Consider the following 23,660-nt stretch of genomic DNA (forward strand, 5'->3'; position numbering starts at 1 on the left):
CCGGAAGCGCTCTTCCGGGAGTGATTGCCGGCGTGACTTTGAACGCATTTTGATGTGGGTCAGGTTGCTGAGCCGACCTACAGCTGCCCCACCTTTACGGCACTTCTGCGCTTGACATGAGACTGCTGGGAGCAGCCGCTGCCACGGCTTTGGGGCGCGGGCCGCTCCCGCTGGTCCCCGCTACCCTGGGATGGCAGAGGAAGCAGGTACTAGAGCCCGGCGAGGCGAAACCGAACCAGGGACTGCATAAAGGACCTTGCCGTCCCTCCAGGGCTAGGGAACAGTAATGCCTTCTCTGGGACCTCCTGAGAGTTCCGGGTGCGAGGTGTCGTGCCTCAGTGCTGAGAAGTTTTTTGGTACCTGAACATCTCGTTATTCATGAGCTGCGTCTCGGTGCCCTGGGGGAGTGGACGGGCCACGGATTTATGTTTCAGCCTCTTTTGGGGGGGGGGGTAGTGACTGGAGTGCCGGTCAGAACAGCTGAAAAATTAGTGTGTTCAGAGTTCGAACCCAGGGCTTCTGACTAATTATCGAGTGCTCTTTTTTGCACAGAGTCCTTGGGCTGTGGACAGCTCTTTTCGGGCAGACCCTGGGTTATTTGTTTTGGCGTTCGAATTTCCCGGTACTTTGATCCTATTTCTGTCTTTTGCGGGGGTTGCAGAGTGGAGTAGGTTGGGGTGGGATTTGAGCCTTTCCTGGTATGCAGACGTCGTTTGCTTTGCTTGCTGATATTCATGGGATTTCATCTAAATGCCTTACCACCAGAATCCGTTTAGTATTTGCCCACCTTTTCTAAGTTCTTCTGTTTACCTTTCCCCAGAAGTGCTGCAGTACCTTTTGGATTTGCAGTCCTATAGGGAGAGGTTTATATTGTCTTGATTCGGTAAAATGTAAGATTGTCCCTTAACCCCACCTCCACCAAAATGAAATTAAGTTTTTTAAAAAGTAATTCTTCCCATGCAGAAGGAATTGGAAACCTTTTGTGGGGTCCCTTGGAACTATCCGTACCACAACACAGAGCATATGTGTTGGAAAACATCCTTGCTAGCTGTCAACTACAGTAAGGGAGAAGGGGAAATATAAGTAAAATTTAAACGAAAAACTGTGTTTCCTTTTAAAATTGTTGGAAGTTGTCTTACTGGTTTTGTTAGCCTCAGCATGTATTTTCAAACCTGTGACATTTGGAAAAGTATCTGTCCCCCTTTATTTAACTAGCTTATTTGAATATATTTTTCTGATTTATTTCTAAGAATGTGTATGCCCTTTCTGTCCTCTCTTGCACTTTCTCCTTTGGTTACAGGAGTTGCAGGTTGAGGCATTCCTTCTTTTGCCTTTCCAGGCAATCTCACATGATGTTTTGTTTCCATCGAGATTCTTTGGTGGAAAGATACCAACCAAACCAATTCTAGTTGCCCATTATCTCTTATAAAAAGTGCATTGATTTGAGCTCTTGTTTTTTCAGGTTAATTGGGAAGTCTGCCGATGGTGTTCATCAGGAGTGATTCCTAATGAAAAGATACGAAATATTGGAATTTCAGCTCACATTGATTCTGGAAAAACTACATTAACAGAACGAGTACTTTACTACACTGGCAGAATTGCAAAGATGCATGAGGTGTGGGGTTCCTGGTTGATTCAAAGCTAGTTCAAGCTTGGAAGTTACGATTTAATAAACATCACAAAACCTGAAAGATTAAAAGAATGGTTACAGTGGATTTTTATTGAAGTCCTAGCACAAAGGAATAGATAGGTCAAACTGGCTTGCAGTGTTGTTGTGAGGAATCTTTCTAGAAACCATCACTATGAGTATCCTTGGTAGATTTTCCTTTAGGAATGTTAAGTCTGCACCTGAAACTAATATAATTGTTAATTATACTTCAATTAATACGTCATGATATATTCTTAAGCAGCTGTTAAAGTCGTATTTACATATTTTTAACGCTATGGAGAGATGTTTAAGAAGGGTTTAAAACTATATATAGTATGATGTTAATAGTTACAAAATACATGTATCAGAAAAAAAATTTTTAACTTGAAAGTCTTCTAAAGAAATTACCATATCATCGAGTAACTTAACTCCATTTCTTCAGATGAAGGTCATCTTGTTAAGTCACATATTTTGAAAGCTAAATCCTTCCCACTCAGGCCTCAAGATCCACATGTCATAGAGCAGGGAAAAATGTATGCTTTGAGATCTGCTCATGGACTACCGCAAGCTAGTGGGCAGGAACAGTGCAGGGGAAACGGGGTTGGCTCAAAGACTGAGGTGATTGTTCTATGTTAGGAAGAGCAATGAAAAGAGGGTTAGACAGTAAATAGAGGGCAAAACTTGTAATCATTTCTCTGTTTCACAATATGATATGGTCTGACTTCTCTGAAAATTGCATCAGTTAACTATCTGTGTTCTAATTCCAACTCAGTAAGACTTCTTTCCTTCTTGGGATATAGGGATGGGGGACTCTGAATTGCTGTGCTTGTGTTTAGGTGAAAGGTAAAGATGGAGTTGGTGCTGTCATGGATTCCATGGAACTAGAGAGACAACGAGGAATCACTATTCAGTCAGCAGCCACCTATACCATGTGGAAAGATGTCAATATCAACATTATAGATACTCCTGGTGAGTTGAAGTCTTAGCTTAATTGTTGCAGCTTGTTTTGACAAAAACACATTTAGTTCTTTATTACGTCCCAGCTCATTTTTAAGTGTCAGATGATATTCAAAAGTGTGACTGAATTCTTGTTAGAGAAATCTGGGACGTAGAACACTTCATCATTATGTGGTTTCCTTAAAAGAGAATGCAAATAGGGCACCTGGGTGGCTCAGTTGGTTAAGCAACTTTGGCTCAGGTCATGATTCATGAGATTGAGTTCTGGATCAGGCTCCCTGTTTCTCCCTCTGCCTGCAGCTCCCCCTGTTTGTGCTCTCTCTCTCTCTCTGTCAAATAAATAAGTAAAATCTTAAAAAAGATACAGCGCAAATAAATTTTGAGTGGGAAGGTTCTTGCCCATTGAAAGCTGTATCTGATTTAAAGGTGCCCATGCCCTCGTAGTTTTGTTGTGATTTTTTTTTTTTAAAGATTTCTATTTGTTTATTTGACAGAGACACAGCAGGAGAGGGAATACAAGCAGAGGGAGTGGGAGAGGGAGAAGCAGGCCTCCCACCGAGCAGGGAGACCCATGCGGGGCTCGATCCCAAGACTCTGGGATCATGACCCCAGGTGAAGGCAGGTGCTTAACATCTGAGCCACTCAGGCGCCCCCTCGTAGTTTTTTGAAGAGTTGGGCCCCTGGACCTTATGGTGAGTAAAAACAATATGGTGGTTTAAGAAATCCACATTCTAATTAAAAGACTTGTGTCATGAGGAGAGATACAAAAGCTTGTAATCGTGCATGTTATAAAAATTCATACTTTAAGACCCTCACACACTTCTTTGTCTAATTTAGGACATGTGGACTTCACAATAGAAGTTGAAAGGGCCCTGAGAGTGTTGGATGGTGCAGTCCTTGTTCTCTGTGCTGTTGGAGGGGTGCAGTGCCAGACCATGACTGTTAACCGTCAGATGAAGCGCTACAACGTTCCTTTTTTAACTTTCATTAACAAATTGGACCGAATGGGCTCCAACCCCACCAGGGCCCTGCAGCAAATGAGGTACTGAGGTTTAGAAAGAACAGGAGGGGCTGTGATGATTTGGATAAGAAACCTGACATAGAAGGACAATTATCAATTCAATGTCATTAAGCTTTATTCCTAAAAAATTTTTTAGGGGAAAAAAAAGTTTTTTTCCCTTAAATTTATGTGAGTGACTTATCTTAGTAAAAGAAACATCGAAGTCAGTAGTTTGGTTTGTGATGTGATCTCATCAGTTACATTTGGTGTAAAATGGGGAAAATGTGACTTAAGTTATAGGGAGGTTTAAGGTGAGTTCAGGTAACAATCTGGCAATTCACTGTTTTGCTGTGATTAGAGAAGTAATAATCTAGTGTGGATTCTAGAAGTATATGTTTAGACAAACCTAGAGGATCGTCTGTTTTAACCTTGTCTGAAGGAACTTTATTTTTTTATTTATTAATTTTTTACCTTTTTTTTTTTAAAGATTTTATTTATTTATTTGACAGAGATCACAAGTAAGCAGAAAGGGAGGCGGAGAGAGAGGAGGCAGGCTCCCTGCAGAGCAGAGAGTCCGATGTGGGGCTCAATCCCAGGACTGTGGAATCATGACCTGAGCCGAAGGCAGAGGCTTTAATCCATTGAGCCACCCAAGCACCCCAACTTAAGGAATTTTAATTAATGCCCTTAAGAAGTTTTGGTGTATTCCCTTGGGTTCATATAGTAACATACTTGCTAAAACAACAGTAACACTTCCTTTCTGTACCAGATGTAACTAAGTTGTGGTCCTGGCATTTTACAGTTTGCTCAATATTGTATATTTCACATAGCCTTTCAAAAGAGTGGAAGTTTCACTTTTCATCTTTGGTGGATGTATAAATGGAGCTATCAAGTTCCTATTCAAATATCCCAGGGCAGAGCTGATGAAAATAGTAAAGTTTCTGGTAGTGGAGAGACCAAGAGTGATGTGTCTGATCATGAAGGATACGGTGTTGAATAGCTTCAAGAGACAGCATTGCTGTGCGCACTGATGGAAGTGATGTATTTGGGAATACGAGCTTGAAAGTTTTCTTCATTGGGTATTTGTAGTAATTTCTTGGGAAAACAAAACCTTTTCACTTTTTGTCCTTTTTACTTATATTTTACTTGTACTTGGCAATGGATGGACTGTTTCTACCAAGTTGTCTGAATTACAAGAAAATTCTCTTTTAGCATTTATGTGACTACTGCAGTTCTCTTTCTGCTCTACTCCCTCTTATCTGCATTCTGTAACTCCTATTAAACAGATTTTAGAACTTCTGGATCTCATCTCCATGTATTACCTTTTCTACCAAACATTCTCATACATTTTATTTCTTCTCATTTTCGACTGGGTTATGAGAAAATTGATGTCAGTCTTCCATCTCACCAATCAGAAAGTCATCTGTATCCCTTCTGTATGTTAGACTTTTTTTTTCTTTTTAATTTCTGTAATTATGTAATTAATTTCCTAAACTTTGTCTTTTATTGCATCGTCTTCGTTAATAGAGAGGTAGTTCTCACATCTTTACATTTTATTTTCTTTCAATAACTCTCTCCTTGGAAGTTAATACTGTTTCTTGAGCTCACACGTCTCTTTCAAGCTATTGGTAATCTTCAAATATTTGGTGATTCTTAGTTCTCTATCCATAGTTATAGATGGGGGCCTAGAGTCTAGACTAAACAATGGTAGCCAGAGCATATTTCTTTTTCAGTGAGAATTCCTGCCATGAATCCCTTCAGTGGTTGTGCCTGATTGAGGGTACAGGCTGATAATGAGTATCTAATTTTTAACATGCATGCTAAAAGTTCTCCTGTAAGAACTTCCTCTTTAGCTGTACTCAGCTTTGCTAGAGTCAGCTGATCTAAAGAGAGATGGTCAAGGTGATCCCACTATCCTTTAATTTTCTGACCAACCACCATTGACTTGTTCTTCCCCCTTATGTTTTTGATCCAGGATATTCTGGGGAGCTGATGGAAAAACACTTATTTTAGAGTTCTCTTGTTGCTTAAATAGGGTTTTGGCTTCCTGAGCATGGTGAATTTGGTTACTCCCAATTGTTTTATATTTTCTGAGTTTTTTGTTTTTTTTTGTCTTTTTTCTTTTTAAGATTTTATTTATTTGACAGAGCGATAGAGGGAACACAAACAGGGGGAGTGGGATAGGAAGAAGCAGGCCTCCCACTGGGCAGGGAGCCCAATGCAGGACTCGATCCCAGGACCCCAGGATCATGACTCCAGCCCAAGGCAGATGTTTCACGACTGAGTCATCCAGGGGCCCCAATATATTTTCTGTTTTTAGCTCCTGATGATACCCTTCGCAGTTCTACAACATCTGCTGTTGATTTATTTCTGTCGTTTCAAAGGGATTTAGGGCGGACATATGTATTTTTATTTGGTAAGCATACATATTTTTATTTTTCAGGTCTAAACTGAGTCACAATGCAGCATTTATGCAGATACCCATTGGTTTGGAGGGTGATTTTAGAGGTATAATAGACCTTATTGAGGAACGAGCCATCTATTTTGATGGAGACTTTGGGTAAGTTAAAAATGTATTATTAATATCTTAAAAAGCATCAAAGAGAAAAAAGAAAAGATGTTCTTTAAACATAGAGAAAACATCTTTTTTAAGACGTGGCTGGAGGAATATACTCCAAGATGATTTTGTTTTAATGCCTTTAATCCTAGTTGGTTCCCATTTTGCTTAGTATTCTTTCCAGGGGAGAGTATCTTATTTTTTGGGTAATTTATATCATGTTATATGCATGGCATGGTAAAAGGCCATCAGCTTGGGCTAATAATGTATCTCGTTTTCCATTTGTTTATTTATTCATTGATTCATCCTGTGGACTTTTATGGAGTAGCTGCTGTGTCTTGGGTATTGTGATAAAAACTGGGAAGAAAATATGGATCACGAATGTTTGCTCTCTATTTATGAGACTACAGAGATAAAACGATAATACATAAAAGCAGTTAAAAATAGTGCAGATGTGGTTTGGAGAACATAAAAAGCAAATTAGTAATTTTTTGACATGGTGTTTGATCCATCAATCAATTTTGAGTGACCTCTGCATACAAAACTGTGTTTTCCCAGTAGTTAATCAAAATTTGACATTCAGAAAAATCACTTGCAAGCTTGTTAAAACACATTCCTGGATCCACCTCCAGATGATTCTGATTCAGTAGGTCTGGGGAGAGCCTGGAATTTGCATTTCTGGAAAGCTCCCAGGTGATGCTGCCATTATAGGTCTATAGACCACATTTTGAGTGGCACTATTTTGGACAGTGTGGGAAGACATAAATGACCCTTCATTATGAGCAGTGTCCCGCAATAGCTTAGCAGTTTCTCTAGGGGTAATTCCCGAGAGGTTTTCTTTCTCTGCTGTGAAATGGGGATTGCTAGTCTGGCAGATGGGTGAAGGGTGTTGTGTTCAGTTAACTGTATCCTTTATCCTCATCAGCTGTCTTGTAGGCAGGGGAAGGATGTAGGCTGTCTAGTAGTTGAGGCGTTTCTCTCACTTCTTGTGTGACAGTAGTGACTATGGTTTATCTACTGTTTCTTAGAATGTAAGGCCCAAGAGGATAGGGATATTTTATCATGTTTATTCAATGCTGTCCCCAGCCCTAGCACTTTCTGGTACACAATAAGGACTCAAAAATATTTGTAAATGAATGAATAAATCCACTTTCCCAAAGTTATCAGGGCACACATTTGTCTTCTAAAGTAAAGGCTCTTAAACTTTGTTATGCCCCTACCACAGATGAAATTTCTTACTATACCTGCCCCCTTTCCCAGCCCTAGACCTCTGAGTATATAAATTTTGAAAGGACCCACAGCTGATTCTGACATAAAAGGCTAAGAACCAGGGAGCTTGACAGGAAGGATGAAATTATGATCTGAAGGCTCTGAAGAGCATTTTTTGAGATAAGAATTATTTTCTATGTGCGGTTGGCTTCTTTTACTTTTTTTAAAAAGATTTTATTTATTTATTTGACAGAGAGATGACAAGTAGGCAGAGAGACAGGCAGAGAGAGAGAGAGGAGGAAGCAGGCTCCCCACTGAGCAGAGAGCCTGATGTGGGGCTCGATCCCAGGACCCTGGGATCATGATCAGAGCCTAAGGCAGAGGCTTTAACCCACTGAGCCACCCAGTCGCCCCTTCTTTTACTTTTTTAATTTAGGAACACATTTTCTGAAAAGCTGATATTTTGGACGTTAGTTTCCATTTTTAAAGAAGTACTTTGAAACTTCTGAGACTGATGTTTTAAATGTCATGTATATCTGTTTCTCAGTTGTGTATATTTATAACTCTTTCCTAAAAGAAATGGAGATCTGGGGTTAAGGTAGAAGAGTTTGTCATATTTAGTAACCTTTTTTTTTTTTTTTTACTATATTCTGTGTTAAAATTGTGTAATTGAGTTTGTTATCAGTGGAAGGAATAGAGTGAGGTCTCTTTTCCTTTTTGTTAGTGATTGTGATATTCTGATTAATTTGGTTAATAGAATTTTCAAGAGTCATATGAGCTTTGGAGTCAGAATGACTTTGAAGCTTGTCTCTTGTATTTATTAGTAGTACAACCTTGGCAGTTTGCTTTGCTTATTTAAGTATTTTTGCCCACTGTTCTGTCTAAATTTTAAAGATCTGCATTGGTCTTACTTGCCATTTTATTTTATTTATTATTATTTTTTAAGATTTTATTTATTTATTTGACAGAGATCCCAAGTAGGCAAAGAGGCAGGCAGAGAGAATGAGATGGAAGCAGGCTCCCCGCCGAGCAGAGAACCCGATGCGGGACCTGATCCCAGGGCCCTGAGACCATGACCCGAGCCGAAGGCAGTGGCTTAACCCACTGAGCCACCCAGGCGCCCCCTTACTTGCCATTTTAATGCAAATATATCAAAGCTCTTTCTCATTTAAAAAAATTTTAGCCATTAGGGGTTGTGTTTTTCATTGGTGCTTTATACTGTTTAATTGAATATCCTTATAGTAGTAAAGTAAAGCATTTCTTTTCTTAGTCAGGTTGTTCGATATGGGGAAATTCCAGCTGAATTCAGGGCAGCAGCAGCTGATCACCGGCAAGAGCTGATTGAATGTGTTGCCAATTCAGATGAGCAGCTTGGTGAGATGTTCTTGGAGGAAAAAATCCCCTCAGTTTCTGATTTAAAGGCAAGTGCTCTCAAAATAAGTCTTACAATAACAAGAAAAATAGAGTGGGGTTTTTTGTGGGTAAGAGACATGATGCTTTTATGCATGGGTTTTATTAATGAAATCTGAGTAAACTTATTTAATATTGTTGGTTTTTTCAAAAAATACTTGCTATTTCTTATTATTCTTTAAGTAATGAGTTCTATAACATCTTACAATGGGAAAGGAGTTATAGTTCTAAAAAAAAAAAAAAGATAATATTTAAACATCCAACCTCTTGGGTGCCTGGGTGGCTCAGTGGGTTACGCCTCTGCCTTCAGCTCAGGTCATGATCCCAGGGTCCTGGGATCGAGTCCCGCATAGGGCTCTCTGCTCAGCAGGGAGCCTGCTTCCCCTCTCTTTCTGCCTGCCTCTCTGCCTACTTGTGATCTCTCTCTGTGTGTCAAATAAATAAATAAAATCTTAAAAAAAAAAATCCAACCTCTTGGGTATATCTTCTTAAGAAGAAAGAAGATAAATATACAAGTGTTAAGCAATAAAACAGATTGAGAGATGAGGCTGCTAAATGGTTACAGACTAAATGTTGATACTTGTACAGTTTAGAAGGCTGTATAGATTTTTTCACTTGGTCATTTAGATCCTTAAAAATTAAAAAAAAAAAAAGATCTCTGCTTAAGATTGGTATTTATTTTTCAAGTAGATAATTTTTCCATAGGAGACACACAGAGGCCAATAGGCACATGAAAAGATGCTTAGCATCACTAATTATTAGGGAAGGCAAGTCAAAATCATGAAATTTCACTTTATCCATTAAGATAGCTAGTAAAATAGCAAGTGTTGGTGAAGATACAGAGAAATTGGAACTCTTGTGCATTGCTAGTGGGAATGTGAAATGATGCCGTCACTGTGGAAGAAGTATGGCCATTCCTCAACAAATTAAACCTAGAACCACCATATAGATTCAGCAGTTCCACTTCTGGACGATATCCAAAAGAATTATTCAAATAGGTATTTGTACCCCTGTGTTGGTAGTAGCACTCTTCACAGTAGCAAAAAGCTGGAAACAACTCAAATGCCCATCAGTGGATGAATGGATAAACAAAATTAGGATATACATACAATGGACTATGATTCAGCCTTAAAAAGGAAGGAGATTCTGATGCATGCTATAGCGTGGATGAACCATGAAGACATGCTAAATGACATGAACCATACAAAAGGACAAATGACATATTTTTCCACTTATATGAGGTACCCAGCACAGTCATAATTCCTAAAGACAGAAATAGTGGTTACCGGGGGTGGAGGCAGAGGGGTGGGTTACAGATTGGAGAGTTTAAGGAGTACAGAGTTTCCATCTGAGATGATGAAAAAGTTCTGGAGATGGATAGTGGTAACGACAGCATAGCAGTGTAAATGTACTTAATGCTACTGAACTGTATACTTAAAAATAGTTAAAGTGATAAATTTTGTTTACTTTACCATTAAAAAAAACTGGTACTTATTTTGCCAAACCACATGGTACACTTAGCAGAGATCAGATAAATGATGACTGTGTTTAAGACCTGGCACAGGAGTTGATAGTAGGCGAAATGCACAAGGAAAGAACCCTGTTGAAGCTGAGGATGCTTACTAATCTCATAACTTGAGTCCTTTAATTTTTACAAACTATGTAGGAGGGTATGGGTCAAGCATTGTGTCCTGGGAACCACAACACAGAGTTAGGTTTTTATCAGCTAAAGGGCATGTGTCACAGGTCCCCTGGACCATTCCCAGGTTCAGTGATTCAGGAGGATCACTCAAAATTCTGAACACATTATCATAGTTGTGGCTCTGATTATTACAGTAAAAGGATACAAAGTGAAATCAACAAAGGGAAAAGGCACATGAAGTCCAGAAGAAACCATGTATCAGCTTCCAAGAGTCCTCTCGCAGTGGAGTCATGGCAGGGTATGCCTCACTCCTCCAGCAGTGAGTTGTGACTATACCTGTGAATCTCATCTGTTAGAAACTCATTCCCTTGGTTTTACTAATGGCTATCGAAAGACATCCTCTGCCTGGCATTTACCCAAATTCCAGACTTGCGGGAGGAAAGCAGTTTTTTAGCATCCACCCATTGTTTGTGCAGACTGTAGCCACGGTGAACCATTCTCAGTTCTGGGAATGTTGGGAACCCCCCTGAAATCCAGGTTCTCAGACACTAGCCAGGAGCCAGCCTTGTAAACAGGCCTTTCTAAGCATGGCCGATTCAGTGCTGCTGTGTTTACTGTTTTCTGCAGAGGATACATGGGTATACTTTCTGTATTGTTGGATATATTATTAGGGACAGTGGAAAGGTAGCACCTTTGAAGTGTGAAAATGAGTCTTACGAAAACAAGGGAAATTTTTGAAAAATAAAGCTTTTGTTAGGCTGGTATTAGGATGGTTCTGATTTTTTTTTTCTATTTATCTACCACCTTCCTGTTTTTCTGTTGTGAAGTAAATGTGGTAAGATTATTTATGTCCCTACTTGCATATACGGGAGGTTTGGTAAGTCAGAGTTTTGGTCCTGTGGCTTAAGGTAGCTTATTAAGTGGTTAGTGACTTATATTATAGTGATGTTATGGTTGTAAATTTTTGCTTTAAGCTTTTTTTTTTTTTTTACGATAACTATTTTTCTAGAAGAATAATTGTACACTGGTTTCCCTATTGCTGTTGATGTCTTCTAGCTGCTAAGACTGACTTAGTTCCATTGCTTACTCTCAGAGACCTGCTTAGCCCGGAGGGCTGCCTGTGGCACCTTAAGCAAGAGTAACATAGCCTGTTACTCTCATGGCTCTTAGTTTATGAGTGATTTGTACTACTTGGCTTCCTATATGTATGTTGTTTAAAAGAAAGAAGACATCTGTTAATTAAATGTGTTTTTTAATAGATATTTTCATAGGTTTTAAACATTTAAAAGTATACAAAGGTACACAGTAAAGAAAAAGTCTCCTATGTGTCTCCTGTTTGCCTAGTTCTCTGCCTCCTCTCTAAAACAGGTTACCAGTTAATAGTTTTTGGTGTATTTTTCCAGACATTGTGTGTGTGTGTGTGTGTGTGTGTGTGTGTGTGTTACTTTTCCTTATTATTACATAATTGTTAGCATACTGTTTATACCTTTCTCTGTGTGTGCCTGTTTTCTGTGTGTGTGTGTGTGTGTGTGTGTGTGTGTGTATTTTTGTCACATTGGAAATTAGTGACATTCCAAGAGTGTCAAAAGCAGTTATACGGTAAATTGCTTCCTGGCCCTGGAAAAGGAACCGATTTTTTTCCTTGTATTTTGACCTTTAATGTATAGAGGACCTCGTTCTAGTCTCCACTATAGCCTGTACTCCAAAGAGTGTCAATTCCTTTTATTCACTTGCTGGTTTGAAGTTTCTTTTTCTTTTTTTTTTTTTTAAGATTTTATTTAGTTATTTGACAGACAGAGGTCACAAGTAGGCAGAGAGGCAGGCAGAGGGAGAGGGAGAAGCAGGCTCCCCGCTGAGCAGAGAATCCGATGTGGGGCTTGATCCCAGGACCCTGGGATCATGACCTGAGCCGAAGGCAGAGGCTTTAACCTACTGAGCTACCCAGGTGCCCCTCACTTACTGGTTTGTAATTGATCTGAAATACAAAACTTTTTTTAAGGTTAACTGTTAATTTTTTTTCTTTTGTAGTGTGCAATCCGAAGAGCTACTCTAAATAGGTCATTTACTCCTGTCCTTTTGGGAAGTGCGTTGAAGAACAAAGGAGTTCAGCCTCTTCTAGATGCTGTTTTAGAATACCTCCCAAATCCATCTGAAGTCCAAAATTATGCTATTCTCAATCAGGAGGAGTAAGTCTTGGAAATTGAATCTTAGTCCATGTAGAAATGCTTTTAACATTTATGCACTGTGAAAGAATTTAAGAATGGTTCTTTTGATTAAGTTGTGTTTATCGGTTTCCCCCCCCATAATTTACAAAAATCAGTTGCCAGTTTCTATTTGGGTAACACTTTTGACATGTAGAAAACTATTATACCATTTGCCATATTATATTGTTTGTGAGTTAGAAGTATGGTTTATTATCTACTAAGGTTTTCTTTATTAGTAAATTTTTTTCACTTGGGACCAGCTGTTTTCGGCCACACCAAAAAAACCAAAACCAAAAACAAACAAAAAAAAAACCTTAAAGCTTGAAATGCAAACATTTTTTTAAGCTCTCATTGATTATTTTTCTTTTCTTCTCTGCCATTTTTGTGTTTTTAGTCTGCTCTGGTCCTGTCATAATGTAGTAACTAAGCTCTTGATAAGTTACTCTTACCAATCTCAGTGAAATTTCCCTTATGTGAGGTCAGAAATGTTTAACATGTATATGCTTTTTCTCTGATGAAATAAAGTGATATAAGAGAGATATCAAATAATGCATCTCACAGATTTATATTTCTTTTAAGTGACTCAAGAGAGAAAAACAAAATCTTAATGAACTCTGAGAGAAGCAGTTCCCACCCATTTGTAGGCCTGGCTTTTAAACTGGAGGTAAGTTGCTTTCTAATGTATGTCATTGCTGTAGGTGGAAATTTTCTTTTAAGGTGTTCGTCCTATTACAAAATGATTTTGTTACAAATTTCTCTGCTGAAAATTACTCCCCCTTCTCTTTCCATACTCCATCTTCAGAAAGAAGTTACTGTATGCAGCCCACACTTAAGCTGTGAGGAGTCATGTTCCACCCCCTTGAGGGAGCAGTATCTACTGTTAAGTTACTTGGGATTCTTCTTTACGGGAGAGTTGTCTTGTCTTCCCATTTATATTTTTATTCAGTCTATCTTTATGGCAGTATGGCCTCATGGATATGTATTTTGAGTCACGATGAGTAGTATGTTATTTTGTTGTGCATGTTGGCCAGGTTTGGCCATTGGATCTCTTCGAGTTGTTCCTGTGTCCTTTTGACATTGAGCAGTGTTTTGTTTTTTTGAGTATTTCCTGACTTTGATGACACTGCAGGATCCTCTAGGCTTATCCTCCCTGTCTCCACCCTAGAATCAACCATTTTAGGTGCCTTCGTTCCATTCTTTTTAACCGAGAATGGTATTAGAAACCAAGATTTGGGTACTTTTTGTTAGGTTGTTGTTGCTGGTGTTCCTATCATTTTAAGGGGGAAAGAAGGTGGTTAAGTTAGAAGTGTTAAAAAAATGGTTATTTCTGGGATGGGATTCTATTTGGGGGGCTTTAATTTTTATTGTAAAATTTTTACAATATACTTAACTCTGAAAAACTTAACTTGAAAAGTACAAATAACAATTGTGACAATTTTTATGGGTAAAGCTTTTAAAAATATACATTTAGGAATATCTTCTTAGGATTCCTGAAATGGTGATTACTGAATTAAAGGAATGGAATGTTTTAACACTGTTTGTTTTGTTTGTTTTCTCTTTTAAGATTTTATTTATTTATTCGACAGGCAGAGATCACAAGTAGGCAGAGAGGCAGTCGGGGGGTGGGGAGCAGGCTCCCTGCTGAGCAGAGAGCCTGTCTCGGGGCTCGATCCCTGAGATTATGACCCGAGCCGAAGGCAGAGGCTTAACCCACTGAGCCACTCAGGTGCCCCAGGAATGGAATGTTTTAGTATTTAATGGTTTATTATCAAATTTCTTTCATAGAGTTAACGTAGTAAATTATTTCAATGAATCTTTATCAGCATTGAGTATTATTTAAAAATTATTACCGGTTTTATAAGTGAAAGTTAGTAATTCATCTTGCGTTACATCTTGCTTTAATTCCTAATGGTACAGAACATTTTCCATATATTGATTATGCAGTTATAATTCCTCTTTTGCAGTTGTCTCATTTCTTATTTTAAAAATTAGTGTCAAAGTGTTTACTTATTTGAATGCTCTCTTATTTTTTAAAACAGTCAGCAGTTTAAATTTAGTATATGTGCTGCCGAAGCGAGCACAGCAGTTTAAATTTATAGTCAAATGTATTCATCTTTTTCACTTCTTTCATTTTTAACCTTAGACATCCTCTTTGTATATATTTCATAAATGTTTTCTATTTTTTTGTGACCTTTTTTTTCATTGTTAATCCTGCTGGAATTTGTTTTGCTGTGTGCTGTGAGGTGGACTCTAAATGTATCTCCTCTGCCTCCACATAGAGGACCAATTGTCCAGCTCCCAGTTATTGAACAATGCTGTACTTACCCATTGTCATGTCTTTTGTCATCATTGTCTGTTGACAGATGTGTTCTATTCTACATTTTAGATTTTTTTACTCTGTGCACTATTGAGTTTAATTTGTCCTCCTTCTGCACTTTTTAAGTTTGGAGTATTAAAATGTTTTTATATCAATCATGTTAGCTTCTCATTGTCAGAATACTTTAAGAAATTGCTTTTTCTTTTCATTTATTTTTCAAAATGAATTTTAAAATCATTACTAATATGTTTAAGAATTCCTTTTGGGGTTTTTATTGTTATTGTGCTAAATCTGTAAATCAGTATGGGAACTTTTAAATGTTAAATGGCAACTTTCAAAACATACCCAGTTGGTTAGTGTTAGTATTGAGGAGGAATTGATCCTTGGTTATTTATTTTATATTCAGTTACTTTAAAAGAATGCTTATTTATATAGCTTTGCAGGTGCTTATCAAAGGATTTTTTTTAGATGTATAATACAGTCTTACCATTTCTAATTATATTTTTGTTGTCTTTCTAATAATTATATTTGTGTTTTATATCTTAATTGCATTAAACCAAACTTATGAAATAACAGAAGGCAAAAGGATAATTCCTTATTGCATATACCATTTAAAATTATTTTCTAGGGGTGCCTGGGTGGTTCAGTGGGTTAAAGCCTCTGCTTTTGGCTCTGGTCATGATGCCAGGGTCCTGGGATCGAGCCCCACATCGGGCTCTCAGCTCAGCAGGGAGCCTGCTTCCTTCCCTCTCTCTCTGCCTGCCTCTGTGCCTACTTGTGATCTCTGTCTGTCAAATAAATAAATAAAATCTTTAAAAAAATTAAAAAATAAAATTATTTTCTAATTTTTATTTCAGAGGAATCAGAAGTAGTACCAAAAAGATCAACAACAACCATTTAATTCATTTATATTCAAAGCTAGTATTTAAGTATTTTAGACAATAAACCAAAACGTGTATATACTACCACAATTGATAGGGAACAATTGGAGGTTGTTGTGAAGTTTTTCTCTTAATTTTGATTCTTTTTTATTTTTTTTTAAGATTTCATTTATTTGACAGAGGTCACAAGTAGGCAGAGAGGCAGGCGGGGTGGGGGGAGGGGGAGCAGGCTTCCCGCCGAGCAAGGAGCCTGATGGGGGCTTGATCCCAGGACCCTGAGATCATGACCTGAGCTAAAGGCAGAGGCTTAACCCACTGAGCCACCTAGGCGCCCCTTAATTTTGATTCTTATGTTTCTTTTTTCTTCTTTCCACCTTACCCAATCTTGACTTCTAGGCTGGACGATTTGGACAGTTAACTTATGTCCGCAATTACCAAGGAGAGTTGAAGAAGGGTGACACCATCTATAACACAAGGACAGGAAAGAAGGTGCGGGTGCAGCGGCTGGTTCGCTTGCATGCTGACATGATGGAGGCAAGTATAGGTTCTTCCTGGCAGATCAGAAATTTCTCTAATGCAGGTGAAATAGATCTGCCTTCTCTCTGCCTTGGTATCCTGAGCCCCACAAGAAAATCACTTCTATTTGAATGTTCCTCTGCTTCTTCCTTTTTCTTAGATGTGCTATAATTCTGGTGTAGCTCTTTGGTATGGGCTAAATTAGCAAATGTTAAGGACACATTTTATACACTATTAGTGATCAGCTGTATTTCCTCAGTGGCCAGGTTAAGAAGAAAGGACAGTTAGTTCTTGACTTAGAACCCAAGGTTCAGCACCTTTCTCAAGAGCTGTCATTACAAAGAATATAACAGGTGTTGGGACAGTGAAACTGTAGTTCTCAAAGGTAACTGAGGGTAATCAGTTCACACACAGTGTCCCACATTGTTCAGTGAATTTACTTTCACAGGGATGGCCCTGTGTGAAAGCCCTGTTTAGCCCTAGAGTTTATTATTCCTGTTATAGAATCAACTCCCCCCAGAAGGACCATATTAGTGCTAGAATCCATCTGAAGATTTAGAACCTCTCAAAGTCTAATCAGGGAAATAAACTTTGGCTTACAGCCTGAATTTTTTAATTGGGTCTGAATCTGTTCTAGCCTTCTATATGGTCTTTTAGGGTTAGGCCTTAGTAAAAATGCCATGTGGGTGGGGTTGTCTCTTGCTCACACTCTTTCCCCAGTCAGCTCTATTGCTGGAGAAGTTTATTGCTCTGAACAAAATCTTAGGACGTACAGAAATTTGTGGTAGCCATACTGTCTCTCCTGGAAGATGAATAGGCAGTCTTTCAAAATTGGGTGTTATTGCTGTTTTGTGAGATAGGCAGCAGGGGGCATGATACAGGGATTAGTGATTGTCACAGATGTTTTTATGGGCCAGAGGCTACAAGAGGTTTACATCTGTGGAACCGTTAAAGACTCAGGCACATTTGGTCATTCATAGCCACAGCTGTTATGAATGAACTGTCAGTATAAATGGACAAAAACTAGGAAGCTTAAGAGGCACCAGTGCTTTGTTCTTAGATTTCCTGTGTTTACTTGACTGCTTGCATCTGTGAGAAATTAAGACTATTTTAAGTACAATGGGCTGAACTCGCCTGCCTTTGTTTTCAAAACTTCCTGTGCAGTTTTTCCTTGTACATCTTTGTCATATACTCATTGTTGGACTGTGCCAGCACACGTAATACATCCTTTTGAATCCATAGAAATAACTCTAAAAGTGTGAGGCTCTGTGTTCTGTCAGTACTACAGATCTTCCAACTCACGATGCCACAGCTCGGAGTTTCCATGTAATGTCAAGTCTTGTCAGTTGAGATGTGGTTTAAATAAAGGCCCTATTCAAGGTATATCTCACCTTGGTTATTATTGGTATTACATTGGTTCTAGCTAATTCATTCTCTGTAGAATTCATGGTGAGATTCTGCCATTTTTGTTTATATCCAGTGTGTTCATCATGTGATTACCATGTCCTGATGTGTATTATTTGCAAGTATTACTTTGTGTTATTTCTTTATTTAGGATGTTGAGGAAGTGTATGCCGGAGACATCTGTGCATTGTTTGGCATTGACTGTGCTAGTGGAGACACATTCACAAACAAAAATAATAGTGGCCTTTCTATGGTACGTGATTTAATTTCAAAGTTAACACTTTTTAGAAGTCTGTGTTTATATAGCATATTTAATACTTAAGAAAAACAGTCACAGTTTTCGTTTATTGCCACAGGCATCAGTGTAGATTTGTCGTGGCTCTTTGGATGTCAGTTAGGCAAGTGCTCTGTGTGACCGAACTTATCTGATTTTTCTTAGGTAAATAATTCCACAGTTCCCTAAGATTTAGCATGGAAGGAAAAATCTTCACTAGATACACCTGTACTTGAAGTGCTGACTCCCGCACTCTGAGATCTGCTTCCCCTTTGAAGATGCCTCTCAACTGCGTATCACCAGAATCAGGCTAGTCCCAGTGGGTGGCCACTTACTAACTTAACAGACAGCCTGGGCCCTTGCCTCAGTCCCCAGAGAGCTGTAATTTGTAGACTAGGGTATAAGAGAATGGAACGTTGCTCAAAGGCAAGGTGCAACTATGCAGTCTGACTTCACACAGCCTGTCCTGTGGAACTCAGAGGTCCCTTTTCATGACTGAGGGATCCCAAAGGGAAGAGCATACCTGGGCACTTCCTGCCTTTGAATCCCCCTTCACTCACTTTTCCCTTTATGAGTAGGCTCTCCCGACAGTATGACCATCTGTTCATGAGGGTGGTCCCTCTCCTGAATTTAGTAAAGAAAGACTGAGCACACATGGATAATTTGCCGTGAAGGAATTTACAGTGGGTCATTTACCTAAGAACTGATCCAGCCCTAATAGATGAGCACTAATATAGTCCCAGTATTATATGATGAATTCATAATTTTATAATTTAGCTTTTCTGTATAAGATATTCTCTAATGTCCATGTTGATTTAAGATACTACAGAAAATCAAAGTCTGTACAGGTTTTGGGGGGATCTAGAGGAGGGGCATAGTTTGTAAACAAATATTGTTGATAAGGCCTTCTCTAAATACCTATAATTAGTAATGTGAGGGACTGGAGGTTGTGGGAAATGCTTAGGCTTTGAAGCAAATAGGCCTTGATTAGAGTCTCACCTCTGCCAAGTTATTTTGTCTTTCCAAGCCTTTAATGATTTTATTTGTAAAATGGGGATAATAATATCTGCTTGTCAGAGTTGTGACTAATTGAATGAGGTATCATATGCATAAAGAGTCTAGTGCCCTTTCTCTGTTTTATCAGTCATGGTATATTTTGATTAAATAAAGTAACTTAGCAAAAGATAGCAACAGCACGTGTAGCCACTGGCCAATAAGAATTTCACATTTTGGCATTTGGGTTCATTATGATTATGTTTAAAATGAATGTGTCAGTAAACTTAGGGGTTTTAAATAGTGAATAATCTTTTTTTGTTATTTTGGGAGGAAGGAGATCATGTAAGTATATGCATTCATTTATTAATGTATTATATTAATATATTTAATACAAAACAGATCAAGATATATATTGTCTAGCGTAAACTTGTTGACTAGTATTTGTCCTTTGTTCTTTTGTAAGTAGCATATTAAAATTAATCCATCCCTGACCCAAATAGTACTGTACTTGAATTCTTCTTTGTTCTTTTAAAAAATATTTTAGGAGTCAATTCATGTTCCTGATCCTGTCATTTCAATAGCAATGAAGCCTTCTAACAAGGTAGGAGTTTGGTTTCAATCTCAGTATAGCACAATAAAAACTTGAGCTGTTTTTCATCTTTCTACACAATGCACATAGTATCTTGTGATACCCAGCAATCTTATGGTCTCTATTTCTTCTTTTGGTATTGAAATCACCTTCTAAAATTACCAGTCTCTTGGGAGTAATCAGTTCTCATTATACCTGAAAAAGTTGATGGTATTAAAGTAGGCACAAGACTGTGCTTTCTAACTCTTTACAGTATCATTGGCTCCAAAGGGGTAAGAATATTTTCCTATATTCAAATCATAAAGGAACGGAAAAGGGGAAATAAGGACATTTGTCCTAAGTTATAGTAAAACCTCATTGAACTACATTAGATTACTACATAGGTTAATTGCCTCATGGATTATGATACATCTCTGGATTTGTGGTAGTTATGAAGTATATATCTCATTATAACATGGAAAGCCTGCAAACAAGACTTTTCCTCACTTTTTTTTTTTTTTTAAAGATTTCATTTATTTATTTGATAGAGAAGGAGAGGGAGCAGGAGCAGGGAGAGAAGCAGACTGCCCGCTGAGCACTGAGCCCGATGCAAGGCAGATCCTAGGCCCATGGGATCATGACCTGAGCTGAAGACAGATGCTTAACTGACTGAACTACCAGGCACTGCGTCACCTTTTTTTTTTTTTTTTTTTTTTTTAAGTAGACTGCATGCTGGGTGTGGATGTAGGGCTTGAACTCGCAATCCTGAGATCAAGACCTGAGCTGAATTCAAGAGTCATATCTTAACCAGCTGAACCACCCAGGCACCTCTTTGTCAGTTTCAAATAGAATAGTTTTATGGTTGGGTTTGATGTCATTTAGCTTTTTATGAAACCAGAATTTCTTGAATAGGTTCTTATTTGCATTACTACCATTGGAATTAGTTTGCATTGCTCGCATAATTGAGTTCTTAAGTTGGTCTGACATTCATAACAGTCATGTTAATATGGTAAATTGAAATGAACTCATTCATGCATTGAGGGAATATTTTATAATCTCATGTCATCTGGGAACTATTATTTACAAAACATACTCTGATGTATTGTCTTATGGATACACTAACAGGTACTTCTTCCTCTGTTTTGAGGAAGTGAGGTTTTCCAGACCCTTCTCAGTATAGAAAAAAATGTTAAGGGAGCAAGAAATATTATGTCATTCCATCTCAGAAATTTGAGGAAAGGCAAATCTTGCATCTTACCATACAGTGAAATGCCACAGTTCCAGGTGCTTTGCTAAAATTGCTTGCTTTTCCCTTCTGAATAATCAGGGAGAGAAGTTAAAGATATTTAACTGTTGATACTGTTCACAAAAGTGAAGGAAAATCAAAGGCATCAATATCTAAGTGTTTTTTAGTATCAGGGTTGTCTGTTTGCTGGAGTAAATTTAAATCAAATAATGAAATCACTGCATAAAGCTGTGAATCTCGATAGTGGGGGCAAGGATGATCTTCTAGTAAGTTGAGGGTACTTGGCTAATGTAGGGAAAAGGCCAAAAAACTTCAGAGATAGACTAACCGAGGATTCCGTCTCAGCTTTGCCATGCACTAGCTCTGTGGCCTAGAGCTGGTCACTCAGCCTTTCTACATCTAGTTTCCTCACCTGTGAAATGTGGATAGGTGTGTCTTGCAGCATTTTGGTTAGAATTTGAGGTACATATTCAAAACATATAGCACAGTTCCATGCACACACCTATCGGTGTTAAATACTGGTGATTCAGGGTGTGTTAGTTTTCTATTGCTGCCATAAGAAGAAAGTACCACATACTTGGTGGCTTAAAATAGCACAAATGTATTATACAGTGTTAGAAATCTGACGTAGTTTTTAATTGACTAAAATCAAGATATTGACAGGACTGTCCCTTTCTGGAGGCTCTTGGGGACATTTTACTTTTTGCTTACTCAAATTGTTGGCAAAATTCAGCTCCTTGTGGCTGTTGGGACTGGGGTCCCCATTTCTTTGATGACTGTCACCTGGGGCCTGGGTTTTTTTTTTGTTGTTTGTTGTTTTTTAGTTTGAGAGGCTGTCCATTTTCCTAGGCTTATGGCCCCATCATCTTGTCTTCAGTGCCTTCCACCATGCAATCAGTCACTTTTGTGCTTCAGATATCTTCTGCCTCTTCCTCATTCTATCTTTCTAACCTAACCCTTCTGTTTTCCTCTTCCTTTTTAAAGGCCCATGTGATTACATTGGGCCAACCTAGATTCTTCATGGTAATCTTCCCATCACAAAGCCTGTAACTTTAATAATAACTGCACAATCCCCTTCACTACATAAAGTAACATTCACAGGTTTGGGGGTATTAGGGCATATCCTTAGAGGGCCATAATTCTATTTACCATGTATGGAATTATATCTAAGGAGAATAAAGGTACATGCAATCACATCCAAGCAGGCTGTTTTGAAAGGAAGTCTCACTGTGGCATTTGCCTTACTCTTGGTCTTAACTGTCCTGCTTGATTCTACAATCAGGTCTTGTGAAACATGTGGATTCCTTTGATTATGTGTAGAATTTCTAAAGTGTGATAGAGTAACACAGATTCTTCTTTTCCCTTCATGGAGAAAGTTTTCCACAAATGGACAATTTCAATTATATCCAAGAATAAAATAGGAAAGGGTATAGTTAAGCCTTAGACTCTTGTTTTATATCTTGTGGAAAGAAAATTCTGTCAGCCAACCATTCCCTGCTCTGTTGACTGTGTGGTGTCCAAGCTTACATATTGAAGGGGTCTGGCCTAGGAACTAGATGGGGATCATTATTATTTCTTAACTGTTAATGTATTTGATTTCATTTAGTAAAGTTCTTTCAACAATCCCATTGCTTATCATGCTTACTAAAATGTGTAATGACTTTCTTTTTTTTCAAGAATGATCTGGAAAAATTTTCAAAAGGTATTGGCAGGTTTACAAGAGAAGATCCCACATTTAAAGTCCACTTTGACAATGAGAGCAAAGAGACAATTGTATCTGGAATGGGAGAATTACACTTAGAAATCTATGCTCAGGTAATGAATAATATGGAAATTAACTTAAATTCATTTTATTTATGTCTCTGTTTTGTTACAAGTCAATAATTCTCAGTCTAATGACTGTAAACTAATAGTGGTTCTTCAGATTTCATTCTGGTTTATATCAGATGTGGTATACTATGTTATAAATGTTACCATCTCTTAAAAATTAATTATTCTTTATTTCTAAATCCTTATATTTGTAAAACATTTGCAGACTCCTGAAATCAAGATTCCCAAGTATTTGCAATAAGATCGTTCATCCAACACTAGGTCACGGTTAGTTGGGTCATTGCAAATCCCAGTGCCAGCTTTAGGGAGACAACCTGCAGGGAGAGACCTGCTGAGGAAGTTAGCCCACCAGTACCCACTCTTGGAACAATTTCTTATCTGTTTTCTTCTCAAGTCAGTACTTGAAGGTTTAGATAGATTTAGTACTAGAATTTAGGTAATAGAAAGAGTAGATGCCTTATATTTTCCCTAGGAAAGGTCTTCTGTATCTTTGAATGAAAACAAAAGCTATTTAACTTAAGATTAAAAATCCTGGTTGTGATCATATTTTTGAAATTAAGATAGTAGAAACTCTGACAACAGATTTATAGGCTATTCCAGAGAATATACAATTATATGAAATAAAGGTGAAGTTTTAGTGGATAGATTAATTCGAGGTAAGTGTAAGTTGAACAGTCTAAATTAGAATTCATTTCTATAAAATCTTTAAGAGTCATTTGTATTACTTAAATCATGTATCTAACCTTTGTAAGATACTTAAATGATTTAAGATTTATCATTTTTTATCATATTTAAATGAGTGCTTCAAAGGTAGTTAAGATTCTTTTGGTTTTTCTTCTTTCAGTTTGTTTTTTTAAGTATACCAAAAAATTATCTCCCCTCTTCTTTTTAGAGGATGGAAAGAGAATATGGCTGTCCTTGTGTCACAGGAAAGCCAAAAGTTGCTTTCAGAGAGACCATTACTGCCCCCGTCCCGTAAGTATGCAGCAGAATTAAACATA

At 38.0% G+C, this 23,660-nt stretch overlaps 1 protein-coding gene across 1 annotated transcript in view; it reads left to right on the forward strand.

Moving 5' to 3' along the window:
* GFM1 (G elongation factor mitochondrial 1) overlaps nucleotides 1-23,660 on the forward strand; it is a 44,060-nt gene continuing 20,400 nt past the window's right edge. Inside the window, exons 1-13 of the mRNA XM_080829698.1 lie at nucleotides 1-206; nucleotides 1,463-1,615; nucleotides 2,485-2,617; nucleotides 3,443-3,647; nucleotides 6,049-6,165; nucleotides 8,642-8,792; nucleotides 12,452-12,609; nucleotides 13,207-13,291; nucleotides 16,222-16,359; nucleotides 17,897-17,998; nucleotides 19,560-19,616; nucleotides 22,507-22,644; nucleotides 23,552-23,634. Coding sequence (XP_080685824.1) covers nucleotides 117-206; nucleotides 1,463-1,615; nucleotides 2,485-2,617; nucleotides 3,443-3,647; nucleotides 6,049-6,165; nucleotides 8,642-8,792; nucleotides 12,452-12,609; nucleotides 13,207-13,291; nucleotides 16,222-16,359; nucleotides 17,897-17,998; nucleotides 19,560-19,616; nucleotides 22,507-22,644; nucleotides 23,552-23,634 — 1,610 coding nt within the window. The 5' untranslated portion in view covers nucleotides 1-116. The remainder of the gene's footprint in view (nucleotides 207-1,462; nucleotides 1,616-2,484; nucleotides 2,618-3,442; nucleotides 3,648-6,048; nucleotides 6,166-8,641; nucleotides 8,793-12,451; nucleotides 12,610-13,206; nucleotides 13,292-16,221; nucleotides 16,360-17,896; nucleotides 17,999-19,559; nucleotides 19,617-22,506; nucleotides 22,645-23,551; nucleotides 23,635-23,660) is intronic.

Source organism: Martes martes (genome assembly GCF_963455335.1).
Source record: "Martes martes genome assembly, chromosome: 1".
Classification (NCBI taxonomy): Eukaryota; Metazoa; Chordata; class Mammalia; order Carnivora; family Mustelidae; genus Martes; species Martes martes.